Source organism: Epinephelus fuscoguttatus, linkage group LG10, assembly GCF_011397635.1.
Source record: "Epinephelus fuscoguttatus linkage group LG10, E.fuscoguttatus.final_Chr_v1".
Classification (NCBI taxonomy): domain Eukaryota; kingdom Metazoa; phylum Chordata; class Actinopteri; order Perciformes; family Serranidae; genus Epinephelus; species Epinephelus fuscoguttatus.
This window is the reverse complement of record NC_064761.1, coordinates 41,973,777-41,991,734: the sequence shown is the minus strand read 5'-3', so window position 1 is coordinate 41,991,734 and position 17,958 is coordinate 41,973,777. Positions and strand designations below refer to the sequence as shown.

The 17,958-nt window shown below is 44.3% G+C and overlaps 1 protein-coding gene across 6 annotated transcripts in view; it reads left to right on the top strand.

The window, feature by feature from the left end:
- The window catches only part of dab1a (DAB adaptor protein 1a), a 353,945-nt gene that overhangs the window by 279,718 nt on the left and 56,269 nt on the right, over window positions 1-17,958 (top strand). For all 6 annotated transcript variants that reach the window (XM_049588158.1, XM_049588163.1, XM_049588162.1 and 3 more), the window contains one exon: window positions 14,432-14,571. In XM_049588158.1, the coding sequence (XP_049444115.1) occupies window positions 14,432-14,571 (140 nt within the window). The remainder of the gene's footprint in view (window positions 1-14,431; window positions 14,572-17,958) is intronic.

Genomic DNA, 17,958 nt, shown 5'->3' with positions numbered 1-17,958 from the left:
GTTGTAAAGACATCAAACTTTATTTACTGATTGTTTCATGGTGGTTTTGTTCTAAAGCAGAAAAAATAACCATCAAACACTCAGCAGATCATCCGCTGTGGAGTTTCTTTTCTCCTTTTCCAATTCTACGTGCCTCCTTTTCTTTCATTCATCACACCCAACTCAAACATCCGAGTCAGGCAACAGAACAACAGAATTACTCTCTCTCTCTATATTTCCTGTCTGTCTCTACACTGTAACTACCTAATAAAACAAGGCAAAAGAAATATTAAATTCAAATTCTTTGTACTGATTTATTTTCTGAAACGAAACAGCAGGACATGTAATTAAATTTACAAAGACAATCTTTATGGTGCTGACTGAAAAAAAAACAACCAATTTAATTACAGTTTGACTTAAAGGATGATTGTGATAGTGTGTACACAGTGAGGAGATGTGAGAGAGTCAGAGACATGGAGGAACATTCTGGCAGATGGCGGAGCTTCCTTTTTCTTTTCATGCTCTGTGATGTTCCTCAGTCCTCCTTTGCTCCATCCCTCTCTTCCAGGACCCCGGCGGAGTGAATGAAGGGAAGGGGTTCATTACACAAGATGAGAAACAGAAAGATAGAGAGGGGAAGGACAACAACTTCAAGTGGTTCCATATTTTGGCAGAGATGACAGACATGAGAGAAGGCTTTGTTCTGGCACACTCGCCTTGGCATAAAAGGAGGACTGCTGTGTTTTGAGGAGTTACCTGTGTTCTGTGTTTCCTAATGCTTTGAAAGAGGGGCCTCTAGTGTTTGACAGTCACACACACACACACACATCCGTTCATAAACACACACGCGCGGACTTACACACAAGCGAGCGCACCTCCTGTTCACACAGACTGTGGGATTTAGGAAACAAATAGTTTTGACACTTTTCAGTCAGAAGTGTCTTTTAGTGTTTGAACAGACTAAATTGCGTGTGTGTGTGTGTGTGTGTGTGTTCAGGTAAGGAACTAACACAAGAATGACAAGGACAACGTATGAGGTGCTTTTTCTGCTTCTTTTGAAGAACTACTTGTTCTGTTGCAGCACTATATGAACATTAATGCAGAGCTGGAATTGAGCGTGTGTGTGTGTGTGTGTGTGAGAGAGAGAGAGAGAGAGAGAGAGAGAGTGGCGGCTCAGGGGCGACCGACAGTGCAGTCCACGGGGGGAACCGCTTCAGTGTTGCATGACAGGATGCTAGCGGCTTGTTTACACAGCCCGCTCTCTGATACCCTGTCAGAGCCCAGAACACACACAGCTGCACCCACAAACAAAACGCATGCACATGCATACACACATACATATGCACACAGACCCAGTCACATGCACACTCGCAAGCCATGTTTCCCTTCGTTAGTGAGACCAATTACCTTGTAATTAAAGCCGGGGCGAGAAACGAGCTTTAGCACCAAGAGTCCTACATAGACGGAGGGATGCTGGGTGGAGGAGGAGAGACAGAGGGAGAGGGAGTTCACAGTGCTGAGAATGGCCTCATGCTAGCAGAGCTATTGTTGGCTCCTTATTAGATGGGGAGGACATAGAAAAGGCCGACGTGGAATGAAAAGGTAGAGGAGGTGATTAAATCACCTTATTTCACTATAGAACATGCTGTGTTCATGTTCTGTTGTGTGTTTGTATGAAATCCATTTCCTCAGATGAAAACAGGGCTCAGATGATGTGGAAGGCGGTGGTCATTAAGTCTTAATCAACACTGTGTTGCACAAACAACAATTTCAGTGTGTAACATCATGCTAACGTCAGCTGAGCACCTCTCTCCAGGTGTACATGTTATAGTGAAAGTAAGATTCTGTAAAACAGAACACACATGTATGAAAACAGTTTAGCCACAGAGAATGATGCCATGCTGAAGAGTGCAGGCACAGGGCAGGGAGTAGTGCTGTATTAAAAGCTTCAAGCATTTCCTAAAGTTCGACTTCGCCGCATACCGGTAAGGGAGCACTGAAATTTAACTCATGCCATGATAGTCGTGCGAACACTCATAAAATCCTCAGCGGGTTTGTTGCTGGATAAGACGATCAATGCAAAGAAAACTAACAAGCACACAACTCATCCAGGCCCACAGTGAGTGTGTGCATATCTAAGAGAACGACTCAATTACAACTCAGTGCAGCAAAATATGTGGTAGAGCTGGGAGATATAGTTAAAAACATCTCAGTATTTTTAAACTTTACTAAAGTGTAATAGGCACATCAGTTTAGTGAACCAGCATTTCATGAATTCCAAATATCTGCACAGCACTGCACCACACTTCAGACAAATAGCCAAAACATGTTGCCAGTTACCAGAAGACGGGCACATCTGTGTACTTTGTGTTGTTTTAGTGCTTCCTCTTAAACTTGTTCTTTTAATGTGTTGTTATTCCCAACCGCACCACCTAGCAGACACCTGGAGAATCATGAAAACTAATTTGATCAGTGGTCTGAAAATGCCACGAGTTCAGTCGCATAACTGTGGTGTGTAGGATCCATGAACGTCTGCCTAAAACTAGGCTCCCACTCGTAATGTTTATTGTGTGTTCACTTTGAAAGCAAGACTTTCCTCAGCTTTAAAGATGTATAAGCTGTACATGGTAAATACAACGGCGGTTTTTCTCCACTCTACATCTCTGAAGCTGTGAGAAGAAGAGGAGAAGCTGTGAGAGCAACAACCCTCATTTTATCCAGTAGTCGAAATATGGCAGGTCATGTGGTGTTGCGACCTGTTCTCATTCCCAGGGCGTCAAATATGGCAACCTGGTCAATTGGCTTCTTTTCCCAACACACAAGGCTCCCTACAGTATCTGTATAAGAAGAACCAGGCTGTCAACTAAATCCAATGTAATTCTGTCCAGGGCAGTAACATCATAGAAAGAACAAGACAGTCTGAGTAGGGTGTCGTGGATGGGTCAAACACACACAGGACTTTCACTCAGGAGTGTTTGCGTCCTGTGTGAAATCCAGGAGACAACTTGAGTTTTTTCAACCACAGAATGTAGTTACTGGTGTGCGACATCGTCTTCATGTTGCTAGCTCTCTCAGTGACAGCTTACCAGCTCCGAACCATAGTTGGGAACATGCTGGCTTATTTACATTAATTTAGCTTGGCACGTTATCAGCTGGTAACTAGCTTCTCGTGGTCCGGACCACTCTGCAGAAGAAAGGATGGCGAGGTGTTCCGGTGCCATTCACCAACAATGGCTTTATTGCAGCCTTAACCACAAAACAATAAACATGGCCTTCCCATGAGGTTGAACAGGAACCCTGAGCTCATCTGGACGCTTAATTTTTTCTTCCCTCTTTGCCGCCTGCCGTCTTCACCATGGCACCCTGAGAGAGCTGCTTCCCTCCATATTCACAAAAGGAAGCATCCTAAACCTGAGGTAGTTTTGGTGGCGAAACCTGCATTTCCTGAGAAAGACTGGCATTTGTTTTGAAAGACACTGTAGCATGTAACAAGTGGAAATTGGGAAAGTAGAAACGAAAACGGATACATCCAAAACTCACACTTGATGGGTACCTATAGCGTCATCGTTTGAAGCGTAGGGCCACTGACTAAACTGCTATATTTGACAAGTTTGAACTGGAAACATGTTGTTGTAGCTTTGCACGACAACACAGAGCCCCGAGTTACCTGTTTAAAATGTTGTCTTGCACTTTCAAGGGTAAAATTGGCATACAGGTTCCAGGTTTGCTATTTATTCTGTTCAACTTCAGAACTTTAGCCTGGAAATCCAGACTCAAATCTAGAGAGATTTTGAGTCTGGCCCGATACACCCTTCCTACCCAAGGGGCGGCACTAACTGGGCATTTCAAATGCCGCTGCACAAAATTGGATAGCACAATGGCCAATCAGAGCAAAAAACAAGGTGACATATTCATTGCACTGAGCCCCATTTGTTTGCCAACCAGTGGGGCTAACTGATATATTATGCTTTTGCTGTATCCCGTCGGCAAAACGGCAAAAACGTCCTTCCTGGAAGCGAAGGCTTCTAGGGCAGTCTTCTGTTCCTCTCTCAAGGAAAAAGATAAGTGTAGTTGGCTTAGTGTTTCTTCCAAAGCTAAACTGAATGGACGCGGTCCTTCGGACGCTGCCATCTTGGCTGTTTACTTTTCGACTCCTACAGCGCAGCGCTGTCCTCATCATGTTACTGCTGGCCAGAGCCGCCTCTGTCAGATAGACTGATCTGACTGGTCCAATGGCGATCCACCGGGCTCTGCTCGTCAGGGCCAGATCCCTGTGCAGAGCAAATTCGAATTTGCTAGGGGCGGGGCATCTGGATTTCCAGGTTAACAGAACTTAACTTCCTACTGAAAGTGTTTTAAATGACATACAAAGTGCCTGTGCTGTCAAAAGCTAAAAAAACAAATGTTTTTTTAAAAAAAAGTTTTGGAGGTGTGTCTGTTATCCAACTCCCACCATACACAAGTCAAAAGATTTCTCTGTCTGCTTTTCCAAAGTGACCTTGGTGTAGGGTGTGTGTGGGGGGTGGGGTAACGGGATGATAATGGGCAGTATGTTGCATCTGTCCCTGACGTATTTTCAACTCTAATGTTTTTCTGCTGGTGAGGATAGTTCTGGATGCCTTGGGACACACGTGTGCACACACACTTTCATGCACAGATAGCTCAGGTCTCTGGCTGTGCGGCTGTCATCCAGGTCACAGCAGCGGGTGGCGGGTAGGGAGGTGGAGCTGGGGAAAAGGGGGAAAGAAACACTGATGGAGAGAAAAGGAATGCTAGGATGAGAGAAGAATAACTACCCCACTATAGCTGTTTTAGATCACCCAGAAGTCTTACTTTACTTAGTTTAACTCTAAAGCCTTCTCTCTTGATGAATTACTTGCGCTTGAAAGAAGCATCTTCATTTGGTAAACACAACAGCAGTCATATTGCAAATAAGACAGAAAAAATGAACCTTAGCAAACGCACAGCACTCATTTATTTGATGAGTGGCAACATTACTTTATAATCTCATTTTACACCCGGCGTTTCACTTCAGCAACTACGGCTATGTTTTTGTAACATGCGCATATGCATATACTCAGTCAAGTGTGAGCTTTTGTGTGCCAAATCAATCGGCCAGAATTAAGCATGAGCAGAAGGGGAAACTTGTTGTTTTCTTGGCACATGCTGTTTGTGGGTTTAAAGGAGTCTGTGTTAGAGTGGGTATGAGTGAGCGCTTCATCTGAACAAGTCTCTGATAGGTAAAGAAAGCACAAAAAGCCCACACACGTTCTCGCACACACATTCGGCAGCGGGTTTAGAAGCAGGATTAATTGGAGAGTAACTGCCGGGTTCCCTCATGTGCTGTTGAGTGTTTGTTGGGAACCATCCCAGCTGTAGTTAAGAGCCTCTGGGTGCTTCTTCATCTGAAGCACAGTGAAACGAGCTACTCACTTTACCAGTAAACAATACAGGCCTACTGAAAATAAGCAGTGGCATCAGCTTTTGTGCCACTAACGTCACATTTTAGGAATATCAGGTGTTCCACAGAAATAGGAACAGGAAGACGCTAACAACCTCCTGTCACAAACCAGGAAAGTCCACTTTTCGTATGCATAGAGAGCTGCTGCATCTCTCACTCATAGTCAGTGGCCTCAAACTAACAGCCTTAGTCTCTATTGTCTAATGAAATTAATGGACTAGACTGTTATGCGCTATTGGCCGTACACTTTAAACCCTTTGCACTTGGCTTCAATCTTCAGCTTGGATGATCAGCATGCATTTGGATGGAGAAAAACTGCACCATTGAAGATCACCCCGAATACCTCTGCAGGTCATCTGAAGCGTGTTTGGACACATTAACATCAGTCTAAAAGCAGGACAGTTCTAACCTTTTGTACTGGAACTGTATGAGTGAACAGGTCATGTGGCAGGCAAATGAGATGGCAACAAAATGAGCTTTTCTTGTGAACAGGAAATAAGCCAGACAAAGTGACTGTCGATTTCAACAAGAGTGACTGTGATTACATTCAAGGGACATTACAGCTTAATACTACTGCAAGAAGTTTGATGGGGTAAGATACACGAGCAGTCGATCAGACGAACAGTAAAATTTATAAAAAATTATGAGTCATACTGTCCATTGAAAACATACATCACAGTTTATAGACCAACTTTTTGGTATAATACTGAGTTACTGTACTGATGTGGCTTTTCCATGCTGTGTTGAGTCACACCATGCTGCATTGATTTCCATAGACCATCTCCGGAGTTTTGTCAAAGCACACCGCCAAGCAGGTTGTATCTGATAGGCTTCATCATCCTTATTTAGCGTCAGAATTCAGTGATTCAATCCATTCCGTCATCCCGTCTTTGTTTTTCAAGCAATAAGCAGCAACATTGTAAACAACAACCTGAAAATCCACAATGAGAATTAGCCACTAGCAAATGACCATTGGATCGTTGGGTGTCATGAGTTAAAGACAGCTGTATGGAGACGCAAATCCCTGCAGCACTGGGCTAACGCGCCAAGTCAAGCCAAGCCAGCACATGTGTATGGAAAAGGGCTATCACAGTAGCTGTGCATGCTACAGCTTTCTTGAGGAATAAGGAATCATTACCTGTGTTTCAGCTTTTACCATAGACTGTATAAAACATGTAGATGTAGCCTTAGTGACGTCACCCATTGGTTTAGGGACTACCATTCTGTAGCCTGGAGTTCAGCATTTTGCCCTTCGCCATCTTGGTCTTTTGGTGCCAGAGGTGACCATATTTGAACGAGACAGTGGAGCTGTGAAGGATTGAAGGGTGGATCTGACTAAGAACTGGAGGAAACCGCCATGGTTGCAACTAGTCAGACACCACTATTAGGGTGGTGCAGCGGTGCAGCGGTGCAGCAGTAAGCATTGTCGCAAGAGGGTTCCTGGAGCCCTTCTGTGCAGTTTGCATGTTCTCCCTGTGTCACCATGGGTTTTCTGCGGGAACTCCGGCTTCCTCCCACAGTCCAAAGACATGCAGGTTAACTGGTGACTCTAAATTGTCCGTAGGTATGAATGTGAGTGTGAATGGTTGTCTGTCTCTATGTGTCAGCCCTGTGATAGTCTGGTGACCTGTCCAGGGTGTATGCCACCTCTCGCCCAGTTTCAGCTGGGATAGACTCCAGAGCCCCGGCGACCCCCAACAGGATAAGCTGTTACGGAAGATAAATGAATGAATCTGCATCTTTCCTCCTTCTCACACCTTTTGTACGCTCCATTTTCTCCCCTCACTTCTGTAAGTTAAGTCCAGTGCCTTGGGGGGCATCTCAGCGCATCTCTGACTCAGGACCAGGGTTATCTTCTCCTCAGTGTGAGCTACAGATGCTGCAAGGAACTCTATCTTAAATGTATGAATAAATGAATATACCGTCTATTTCACTCTATTGGGACCACAGTTTACAAAATGAACATCATGCTCTATTGAATAAGATTTGAAACCAGCTATTGAGACCATGAACTTGTTCGGATAAAGTTTACTGAGGTCATAAATCAAGTGAGAAATCGGCTCATTTTCTCCCAGACTTACATCCAATCAGTGCAGTCGCCCCCTGCTGGCCATTAGAAAGAATGCAGGTTTAAGGCACTTCTGCATTGGCTTCACTTTTCAGGCTTGGACGTAATCCCTTGGGTTTCACCTGCAAATATTACTCTGTCTTAACTGTTGGCTTGATTACAACTCGTCAGTGTAGCCATGTTGCAGAGTTTTCAGTATCTCAGGAATGACTTTGGTGAGTGCAGTGTCTAGGAATTTTGCAGGAGAAGAAGAAATCTGATTCCAATATGTATGTAATCTAAATGTAACCCGAGCAAAGGGGAAGAGTCATGCAGAACAAAGGGGGGTTGGGGCTTTAGCGGAGCAGAGGAGGTTAAAAGGGGAACTAGTTGGAAGAGGGTGATGGAGGGGCACACAGGAGGCAGATGGTTACAGCTGCCAGGGGCGATGCTAGGGGCTTCCCTGAAGGGCTAGCCGTACTGTACCAGCAGTCACCTGCCATCTATCACCTGTGGAAGTCAGTGTGTGTGTGTGTGTGTGTGTGTGTGTGACACAGAGAGAGAGAGAAGAGAGTCAGGGGGGTTCTGCCTGTCATAACGCTCTAATCCTGAGTGACATTTATCCAATGGAGGCCTCGCTCATTCATCCATCCATCACGTTCTATTCCTCCTTTCCATCCTTTGCTCTGCGCTTTATGTCCTTCCCTCCCTCTTTGCTTGTTGCTTCAGACAGACAGTCAAACCATCCCTGCATACCAAGTACTCGCACACACACAAACACACACACACTGTACGAGGTATTAACTGCTTTACTATAGCCCAGAAAGCTGAATGCCAGACATTACGACTCCGGTGCGGCACTGTAGCTGTCTATATGGTGTGGTCTTACATGTTGGGCTGTGCAGATGTGAGTAGAAGTTTGTATTTGTGAATGAGTGTAAAAATGAGTGTGTGTGTGTGTGTGTGTTCACCTGTGGAGCTGCCACGACTGATGCTCCAGAAGATTCTTTAATTAGTGTTGTATGGTAGGTGTGTGCTCATGTGCTTGGTTGGGTTTCTGATGATAGAGGAAGACGTTCAGCTTTTGTGTGTGTGTGTGTGTGTGTGTGCGTGTGTGTAACAGCCATGACAGATGAAACGGAAGATTCTTTCATTAGTTGTGTGTTTGAAGCTCAGCAGGGTCACAGCAATAACAGACATTTTTTTTTACAGCAGACTGAATGCTTCCCCTGCTGACACACAGGGACACGCACACTCACACGTGCACACACATGCACACACTCACAGGGATGGCTTTTCATGGAACATGCTCCCAAAAGGTAATAATATAAACCACTCAGCAGGAGAAGTAACCCTGGACCCCCTCTACCCTTTTCTCTCTGTCTTCCCCTCTTGGCCTTTCTCGACTTCTCCCTCTCTCTGTGTTTCTCTCCCTCGGTGTGCTAAGTATAGCAGCAGTAATGGTGATGGATGCAGATGGAGGGAGCAGGTCTTAAATGTCAAACTCAAATGAAAACTGCTGTTCCCTTGAGACACAAGCAGCTGGACACATCCACTGTTATTTAACACACAGATATACTGTACATTCATTCACTCAATTATAAAGTCCTGCAGAAGATATAACAATGAAGACATTTATCCTCAGATGAGAGCATGTAATTTCTAACAACATTTTATAAATTACTTCAAAGTTAGGGGCAGCTATGGTAAAAATGGTATTGATACTTACTTCAGATTCATAAAGGCATTAATAAAAATAAATATTTTAATTATACCAAAGAAAATGTTTTGTTTTTTAAAGATCTATCCAATCGCAAAAGGTTTAAGATCAAACTCCAAGAGGGTGTTTAGGGTGAAAATGTAGAATGCTTCTCTTTGTAAAAGCATATTGTTGATGTCACCTCCTTTGCCCTTGTCTTCATCTGCAGTAGGGTTGGGTCGGGTCTCGGTAATACCAATTCGGTCCGGTACTCCGTCTTGGACCGGGTTTTATTTTTTGAGACCGACCGGACCGCATACTCAGGCAGAACATATGCGGAGCGGACGCCGTGGAGGTCCGCCCGGTAAAAGTGGACGTCCGCAAGCCCTGTGCGTGCAAAGCACGACCGCGCGGACTCCGCTCCGCGCACCAGTGTCACACAAATGACTGTTCGGCATGTGTTTTTCACATCGCGGGGATTTTCCACGGACATTTTTACACTGAGTCCACTCCGCTTAGTACGCCTGAGTCTGTGAGCACCTGTGTCTGCCTCTTCACCGAGCGCACAGCAAGCAGGAGAGAGAGGGGGGTGGGGCGGGGACTGAGCAAGGAGGTGCGAGTGCGCATGCGCCTCTACTGTAGCCTGGAGTTTGTTTAATAGTGACGGGGAGTCGATAATGGCAGACAATTTAGTCTCGATGAAATCAAGGAATGTGCCACTATGGCAACACTTTGGCTTTGAGCCAGACAAAGGAGGCAACCCTTGTTTGCACTGATTGAGTAAGCTGCAAAATTTATTTGTAAGGAATAAAAGAAACAACTTGTTACTGTCACTCTGTTGTCCTAAGGTCAATTTTTTTTTTTATTTTAAATGAGTCAATTGCGCCCCCAAGTGGCGAAAATCCGGTATTACCGACTTGATGCGGTTTTTTATCGACCCAACCCTAATCTGCAGTGACACGTTCACTCGAGTATGCCTTTCACAGACAGGCTATCTCTAATGTTAATACACATTTGATATGGTTTTCATATGTCTACACATATGTCTCGAGCGCAGCCGGAGGGAGGAAGGGGTCCGGTTTGGGGACCTCAGAATTGTATCTCTGCTTTTCGCAGATGATGTGGTGCTGTTGGCTTCATCACACCATGACCTCCAGCATGCACTGGGGCGGAGTGTGAAGCGGTCAGGATAAGAGTCGGCACCTCCAAATCTGAGGCCATGGTGCCCCCACGGGTTGGGGGAGAGCTACTGCCTAGAGCGAGGGAGTTCAAGTATCTCGGGTCTTGTTCAGGAGTGAGGGTAGGATGGAGCGTGAGATGGATCGGCGGTTTGGTGTGGCTTCTGCAGTAATGCAGGTGCTGCACTGGTCCGTCGTGGTGAAGAGGGAGCTGAGCCGGAAGGTGAAGCTTTCAATTTATTGGTCCATCTACGTCCCAACCCTCACCTCTGGTCATGAGCTCTGGGTAGTGACCGAAAGAATGAGATCATGGATACAAGCGGCCGAAATGAGTTTCCTCTGTGGGTTGTCTGGGCTCAGCCTTAGAGATAGGGGGAGGAGCTCATACATCTGGAGGGAGCTCGGAGTAGAGCCGCTGCTCCTTTACGTCGAAAGGGGTCAGTTGAGGTGTTTCGGGCATCTGATCAGAATCCTCCAGCTGGAGGTGCCCCGGGCACGTCCCACTGGTAGGAGGCCCCGGGGCAGACCCAGAACACACTGGAGGGATTACACATCTCATCTGGCCTGGGAACACCTCTGGGTCCTCCAGGAGGAGCTGGAAAGCGTTGCTAGGGAGAGGGATGTCTGGGGTGCTTTGCTCGGCCTGCTGCCCCTGCGACCAGAATGGATGGATGGATGTCTACACAAAGTATTGGCTTTGTTATTATTTAAATGTTAACGTAAACAGAAACTACTGCAGATTTTATTTGTGGTTTTCAATATATAACCTGTTGAAATTATTTCAGCATGTGTGTTGGTACTCTTCAGCACATTTTAACAACACCCTGATAATACTGATAAATGTAATAATTTTGGTCGCCATCGTGATATGAAATTTTCATACCATTACATATCTGTGTGCTAACAAAGGCAAGGAAGAAAAAGACTGCAAGTAAACATAAACAAAGCACAATTTAAAATATTAACAGTCGGCTTTGCAAATGTTTTATGAGGCACGCAACGCACTCAACACATTGTTAGACCTGGGTGGCACACTTAATGTGTTTTTGTGAGTAACACTGAATGTTTGTTTACAAGGAAGCTCCACAGGGCACCTTTAATTCTGACTGGCTGTATAAAAATGTAACTTCTTTCCAAATATTAAGTTAAAGTTTCCTGGTTTGTTTTCACAAGCAGTCAAAGAGATTTGAAGCTGTGGTTTTTCCAGACAGGCGACTCGTGTTTGGATGTGACAGTTATACTGTACTGTTCAGTATGAGTGTGTTCTTTACACACAGCAGTGGTAGTAGCATGTTTCATGTTCCTTACACAGGGGAGAGAGATGGCGGGTCATCGTAGCCGCTGAGCGAACATGCTTGTTTATGAGCGCTCTCGCCTGTGTGCACATTTCACGGGACTGTTTCAACTTTAATGAAGGCAATATTTAAATGTCTTCAAACGTCCCCGCGTCGAACAGAAACAATCCTCCAGTGGTTTAATCACTTACTCTCATCTCAGCCCAACTGAGACTTGACACACAATAGAGAGAGCGGTTCTCTCTCACTCTCTCCAAAATAAGGACAGATGTTCTTCAGCTCTTTTGTCTCCCAAGACTTTGAGGCAGACAGTCATGATTTACTCTAAGTAGGATTGTGACTGAGTGTGTGTCTGCTCAATGATTCAGAGGAATGAGCTCAGCCACACAATATTTGTGTGTGTGTGTGTGTGTGTGTGTGTGTGTGTAGGCATTGTTTTTTTTATCAATGGAGAACAGAGTGAAGTGTTGTTCACTAGTTTGCCCATTTTTCCTTCACATGGGACAGGGAAGATTTTCAGACAAATACATTTTAATAAACATGATCTCCAGCAGCCTTGGACTTTAAAACCTGCTGTGTTTGCTTTCACAGTGCAGGTCATAAGCTTTATATATAGATGGACGACGTGTCTCCACTTCCTCTCACTGTAGGAAAATAAAGCCAAAGTATCCTGGATACGGCCACTGAGTTAAAGAGGTGTAAATCACCAGTTTCATCACGATACGATATTATATCGATTCTTTGGATAATGATACGATACTTGCAGATATTACAACGTCTGCCACGATATGATTTTGATTCAAGTCTCTGCATCTCCCGACAGAACAGCTTGGTTGAATTTCAGCCTGCGTGCACGTCTTTTCAGCTGAACATTGTTGAAACAGCAGCTAATGTCGCTGTACTGGGAAGTTAGCGGAGATGTTGTGTTTTATCTCATAATGGCATTGTTTACGTACGTCATGTGCTCTGTCTGTTGACCCCTAATTTCTCCGAAACCCAAAATATTTCCACTAAATAAATAAAGTTATCCTCGTTGTCTTTCTCTCGGCTGCTTTCCATCTGCCTGCGGCTGTTTGACAGTGACACAGACTTTCAAAATAAAAGCATGTCCTATAAGATGATATCGATCGATGTTTTCACTTTGCATCAATGATGTTGGATAGTGGATCATTGAATTGATATATTGATCCAGATTGATAGATTGTTACACCCCTACTGAGCTATTGATTGCGAGAACATTGATTGGCACGCATAGCTGTCAATCATCATGTCAACCCCTTTTTTTTATAGCATCAAATACCTAATTAAAACCAAACTCACCAGGAAAAGGAACACCTGAACATACTGCAGCGTGATAAAACCTACCCAAACTAATTTGACCCTTACTTTGATGTTTTAGTTTGGCCCATGTCCCATCCGCTAACATGGAGGGGGCAGGGTTTATGACCTGTGCAGCAGCCAGCCACCAGAGGATTATCCAGATTTCTTGTCGTCTGTCTTTATTACACAGTCTATAGTGCAGGGCTATGAACGCAAGGCCCAATCCAGCACTAGAATCCTGTAATTCCTCTCATAATGAGGCCTTTTGTAGCCTTAAATGTCCTTAAACATCGTCCAACCTCTAGAAATCCCACGTAAATATAATTCAATTCATGTAATGGATTTAAAGATGGGCATGTTTGTGTGTGTTCATGTGCAGACCAGCAGACAAAAGCTGAAGGAGGAGGGAGATTAGTGTCGGACAAAGGTGATTCAATAGAGCCATATAACACGATACTCTCGCCTGCGGTTAAAGGGCTCGTTTCTACGATACTGCAGTGCTTTAGGGACTCTGTGTGAATGAAGGGAGTGTGGAAGAACGAAGAGAGGAGGAGTGGGACCTCTCCATCACTCCGACTATGACCTTCCAAGAGTCACGCTGTTATAGAGTACAGAACTAATGCCTCAATATATTATCTGAATATGCTGCATTATCATTATGCCTCTCCCTCTCACTATCGCTCTTGCAGTCTTTCGCTCACACACTCAGAAACACGATGCAGAGACACACACAGATGCAGGAGTGTTTCACCTATACAATATTTTATGATGAAATATTTGCGCACTGCAGGTCAGAGATAGAGAAACAGAATTGGAGGAAGACGGAGAGAGCACGACACAAAGAGAAAGAGAGTTTAGCCTTTTGAGCGTCTCTTCTGTCTCTCTTTCTCTGGTCTGTATTGTGTGTGAAGTGGTAGTTGTAGTCACTTCAGGAGATAACATACAGACTTCCTGGACAAGAGCAAGGTCAACACACCCGCGCCATCGCGACACTCACTAATGCATGCGCACAATGCCAACAATCTCGCAACACAATAGAGGGTGAGGAGAGAGGGAGGACCGAGGGAGACGGCGGAGATAAGAACAAAATGTCACACCATTATTTCGCAGGAGGAGTAGCCGGAGAGGAGAGCAGTCACAGTTATAACTCTAATCCCGCTGAATTTTCATTGATTAACGTGTCTGAGTGTATTGACCGGTGCCATTCATATGATAGCACAGTTCAATGCCCCAAAGCCTCCAATCTGACTTAGCAACATAACAAGATGTTGCTACCATCAGTAGCTTTGACCTGCACCATGGTTGTTTTTTTGTGAGATTACTGTTGAAGTCTTTTGTGGTCCATGTGATTGATGATCCCGGGGTAATAGCACTGGTCTGAGGGAGATGGAGGTCCTTGACTGGAAGATGTACTGTAGACTGCAGAGCGTGTGTGTGTGTGTGTGTCTGCAGGGCAGGATCGCAGCGAGGCGGCTCTCATCAGGCGTTTTAAGGGTGATGGCGTCCGCTACAAGGCCAAGCTCATCGGCCTGGACGAGGTCACTGCTGCCCGTGGAGACAAACTCTGCCAGGACTCGATGATGAAGCTCAAGGTAAGGAGCGTTTCTCTCTTCTTCTCTTTTCTTTCTGTTAATGCGCCGTAAATTAAGAATGTACGTGCTCTTTTAATTTACTGCTTAAAGCTACAGTTGGTGACTTTTATAGAAATAGCCTTTTGTCATATTTGCTAACAGTGTCAGTTCTGTGATAAAAATCATGTTACTCTGCCTCCTCCTATTGCTTCTAATGGCATCTGCAAGAATCCACAGCGCGTGAGCAAAACAAAAAAATTGTCTCAAATGCAGCTGTCAATCATGTAGGGCTGCCCCTTAAAGGTTGAAGGTTCGATGTGTCAGTCAGAGACCCCTCAGTCGGCTGAGATTGCTTCAAGTTGAGCACTCCTTTTCGTTCTCCACTAGTTAGCGTACTGCTGGGGAAGTTTTGGTCCCCAGATTTTGCTGTGGAGTGAGCACTCTTGACTTTTACGCTACTCTTTGGTGCAGACGTGATGCAGCAGCACAGAGGAGAAACTTTCCACCATAAGGCTCTGAGATATTATCTTCTTTCTTCTGCTTGGAAGTGGTGAATTTACAGCTCACAGACACTTAATACAACACAGACTCTGGCTTTTGTTTGATATCTGACGTCTGCAAAAACTGTTGTTAGCTCAGTTAGCTTGTTATTATATACCATAAATGCCGCTGTCACACTGAACGTCCCGCCGAGCCACGTTCAAACCTTTAAATGTTATATGGAAAACAAAACAAAACAAAGAATCGTTGAAAATCCATATTAAACGTCCAAATCTGATTTGACTGAAGTACTTCCGAGTCAGTCACTGCCTGTGAACTGTGGTCAAACTCACCAGCGCTCGTCAAATATGAATTTGCGCTTTCATATTTCCAAAAAATCAAAATCAGACAAATTTGAAACATTCAATTTGTTCAAATAAATTCAAATGTCATCTAATTTTAGCAGGTGAATCTGAAAATTTGTCATTATAGTAGAGTAAAAATACAACAAACAGTATAACACTACGTTACTTCTCCATCCACGGTGTAGAACTCAAAATACTTTTACACGCTGTTTCTCAGATAGTTTGCTGTCGCGATTGTTCACTCAGGTTGGATTTGCTTGTACAATAGCAATACTCGCTTAAGTCCAGTTTACTGATAGGTCAGGAGGACATGCAGCAGGTCAAGCTAATAATAAAATTTTAGAGCATCATCAGCATACTTGCCAACACTGGGTTGTGAAAAATAGGGAGATGTTTTTTTCATCGGTGTATCTGCCCAAGACGCATGGTGGCTACTACACCGGCTGGAATGTAGAAAAAGTTGAGTCCGCACACTAGATACAGCTCCCAAGATTTAATCTGAATATCACCACGTGATGTTTCGGACACAGGCCCTTCATCAGACACCGGCTGGCTCTAACCCAGGGGAAGGTCTCGGTCCATGCTTTGTTGAACCTGGAAGCATATTTCTTTTTTTCTTTTTCGATTTTTCTTTTCTTCGGAGGAGTGTCAGGTATCTCTCTTGCTCTATCCATCTCTGTCTGGGCACTGAACTGAGCGGAAGACAGAAACCAGCGAGTGACTTCTTCTTCTTCTTCTTCTTCTTCTTCTTCTTCTTTTCTGGCAGTATCAACGCTACTTGGAGTATCAGTGCCTCCAGTGAGTGACTGAGTCATGTCACCAGTTTGCCTCATACGCGCAGGCAGGCCAGGGTTGCCAGATACTGCGGCAAATATCCCCCACAATATTACTTGTTTCCTTCACTGTAAAATCGGGAGATTAGCAGGAGAAATTACTGACCTGGAGCATCGCAGGAGATAGGATTAAAAATCGTGAGTCTCCCGCGTGAATTGGGAGAGTTGGCAAGCATGATCATCAGCTTGATCACAAAGCAAACTACTTAAAGCGGTCTGTTGTGCTGATAGACTCAATTTTAAATTCACACAGGTCCTTACAGATCGAAAATTAACAATGTTGGAACAAACAGTTGAATTTTAAATAAAAAGTGACAGCCCTGATATGAATTAAAACAAATTTATTGTCATGTTTAGATGTGTAACCCAGCCGCCATGTTGACAACAGTGGAGCCAAAACAAAGCCCAGCACACCAGCCGGAGCAAACTTTCGTTTTACAGCTAAACAGTACACTAAAATATGTTTGTGAAACATTTGAGGTGAGAAATGGGCAATGCGGTAACAGAATTTGAGAGTTTGATAGAGGAGCAGTGATTGACATGATTCACTTCTGCAGACTTGTTGGCTCTGATTGGTTGTTTTCCTTCAGCTGCAGTGAATTCTTGCAAATGCCATCAGAAGCACTTCAAGGAGGAGGAGGAGGAGGAGGAGGAGGAGGAGGAACAAGATTTGTTTTTCACAGACTATCTGTCTCATGCACTACTGCCAGGATGTAGTGACAGTTTCAGGAAGTACAACAAGAAAGTTAATTTTATAAACGTTACCAACTACAGCTTTGAAGCTTGCTACGTACACAGATCTTTGCATGTTAGTAGCAAGAAGTGACATAATATAACATGACTGCCTACAGCCACATTAAGTACCATGACCCACAAAAACCACTGAACATCAATACACAGTTGCAAGTCCATGAATAGTTCTTCAAATTCATGCATATTCTAGAGGCCATTTTTTAAATATGCATGTTTTATACATCACAGCATAACCGCGCCTGTGTGTGTGTGTGTGTGTGTGTGTGTGCATACGTGTATAGTTTGTTGCATTTTTTTAGCACGCTGCCAGAGGAGAAGCGTTGGAAGGAGATGAGGCAAAAATAAGGACGTTATAATTTATAGGCGCGGTGATGATCAGTGCAGGGGCAAGTTAGGAGGTTAGCCATATGGATGAGAAGAGGATCGGGGTGAATGTCTCATTTGCAAGGACAGGAACAATTAGAGGGAGAGGTAGACAGATGGGGCAGTTAGCAGTGGAGAGGAGGCTTATAGGAGGGGAATCATTTGGATGATAGGTGAGAGGGAGATGAAAGGGGATAAAGATGAGGAGAAATACGGCATTTATTTATTCATTTATAACTAAAGTCACAACAAACAAGCTGATATAGTGAAGTGCTTTACTGGAGCATGTATATGAAAAACACATTGCTTCTCTCACGCTAGAAATGTTCAAATATACCTCAAAACTTTATGTAAGACTTTGCAAATGAGTGTGCGTGCGTGTGTGTGTGTGTGTGTGTGTGTGTGGCGCCTTATTCATTATTAATTTTCCTTTAACACATGGGATCCACAGACCGCAGGAGATGTTTGAATTGAGAAAATTACATTTACGTTTTGTTTATGTGTAGTGAAAACTCTATCCAGCCGGGGCATGGAGGGGTGAGGAGAGGATAGACAGCTCATTGATCAAACAGCTTCCCACCTCCTCATTTATTCAGACAGGAAATCCATCAACT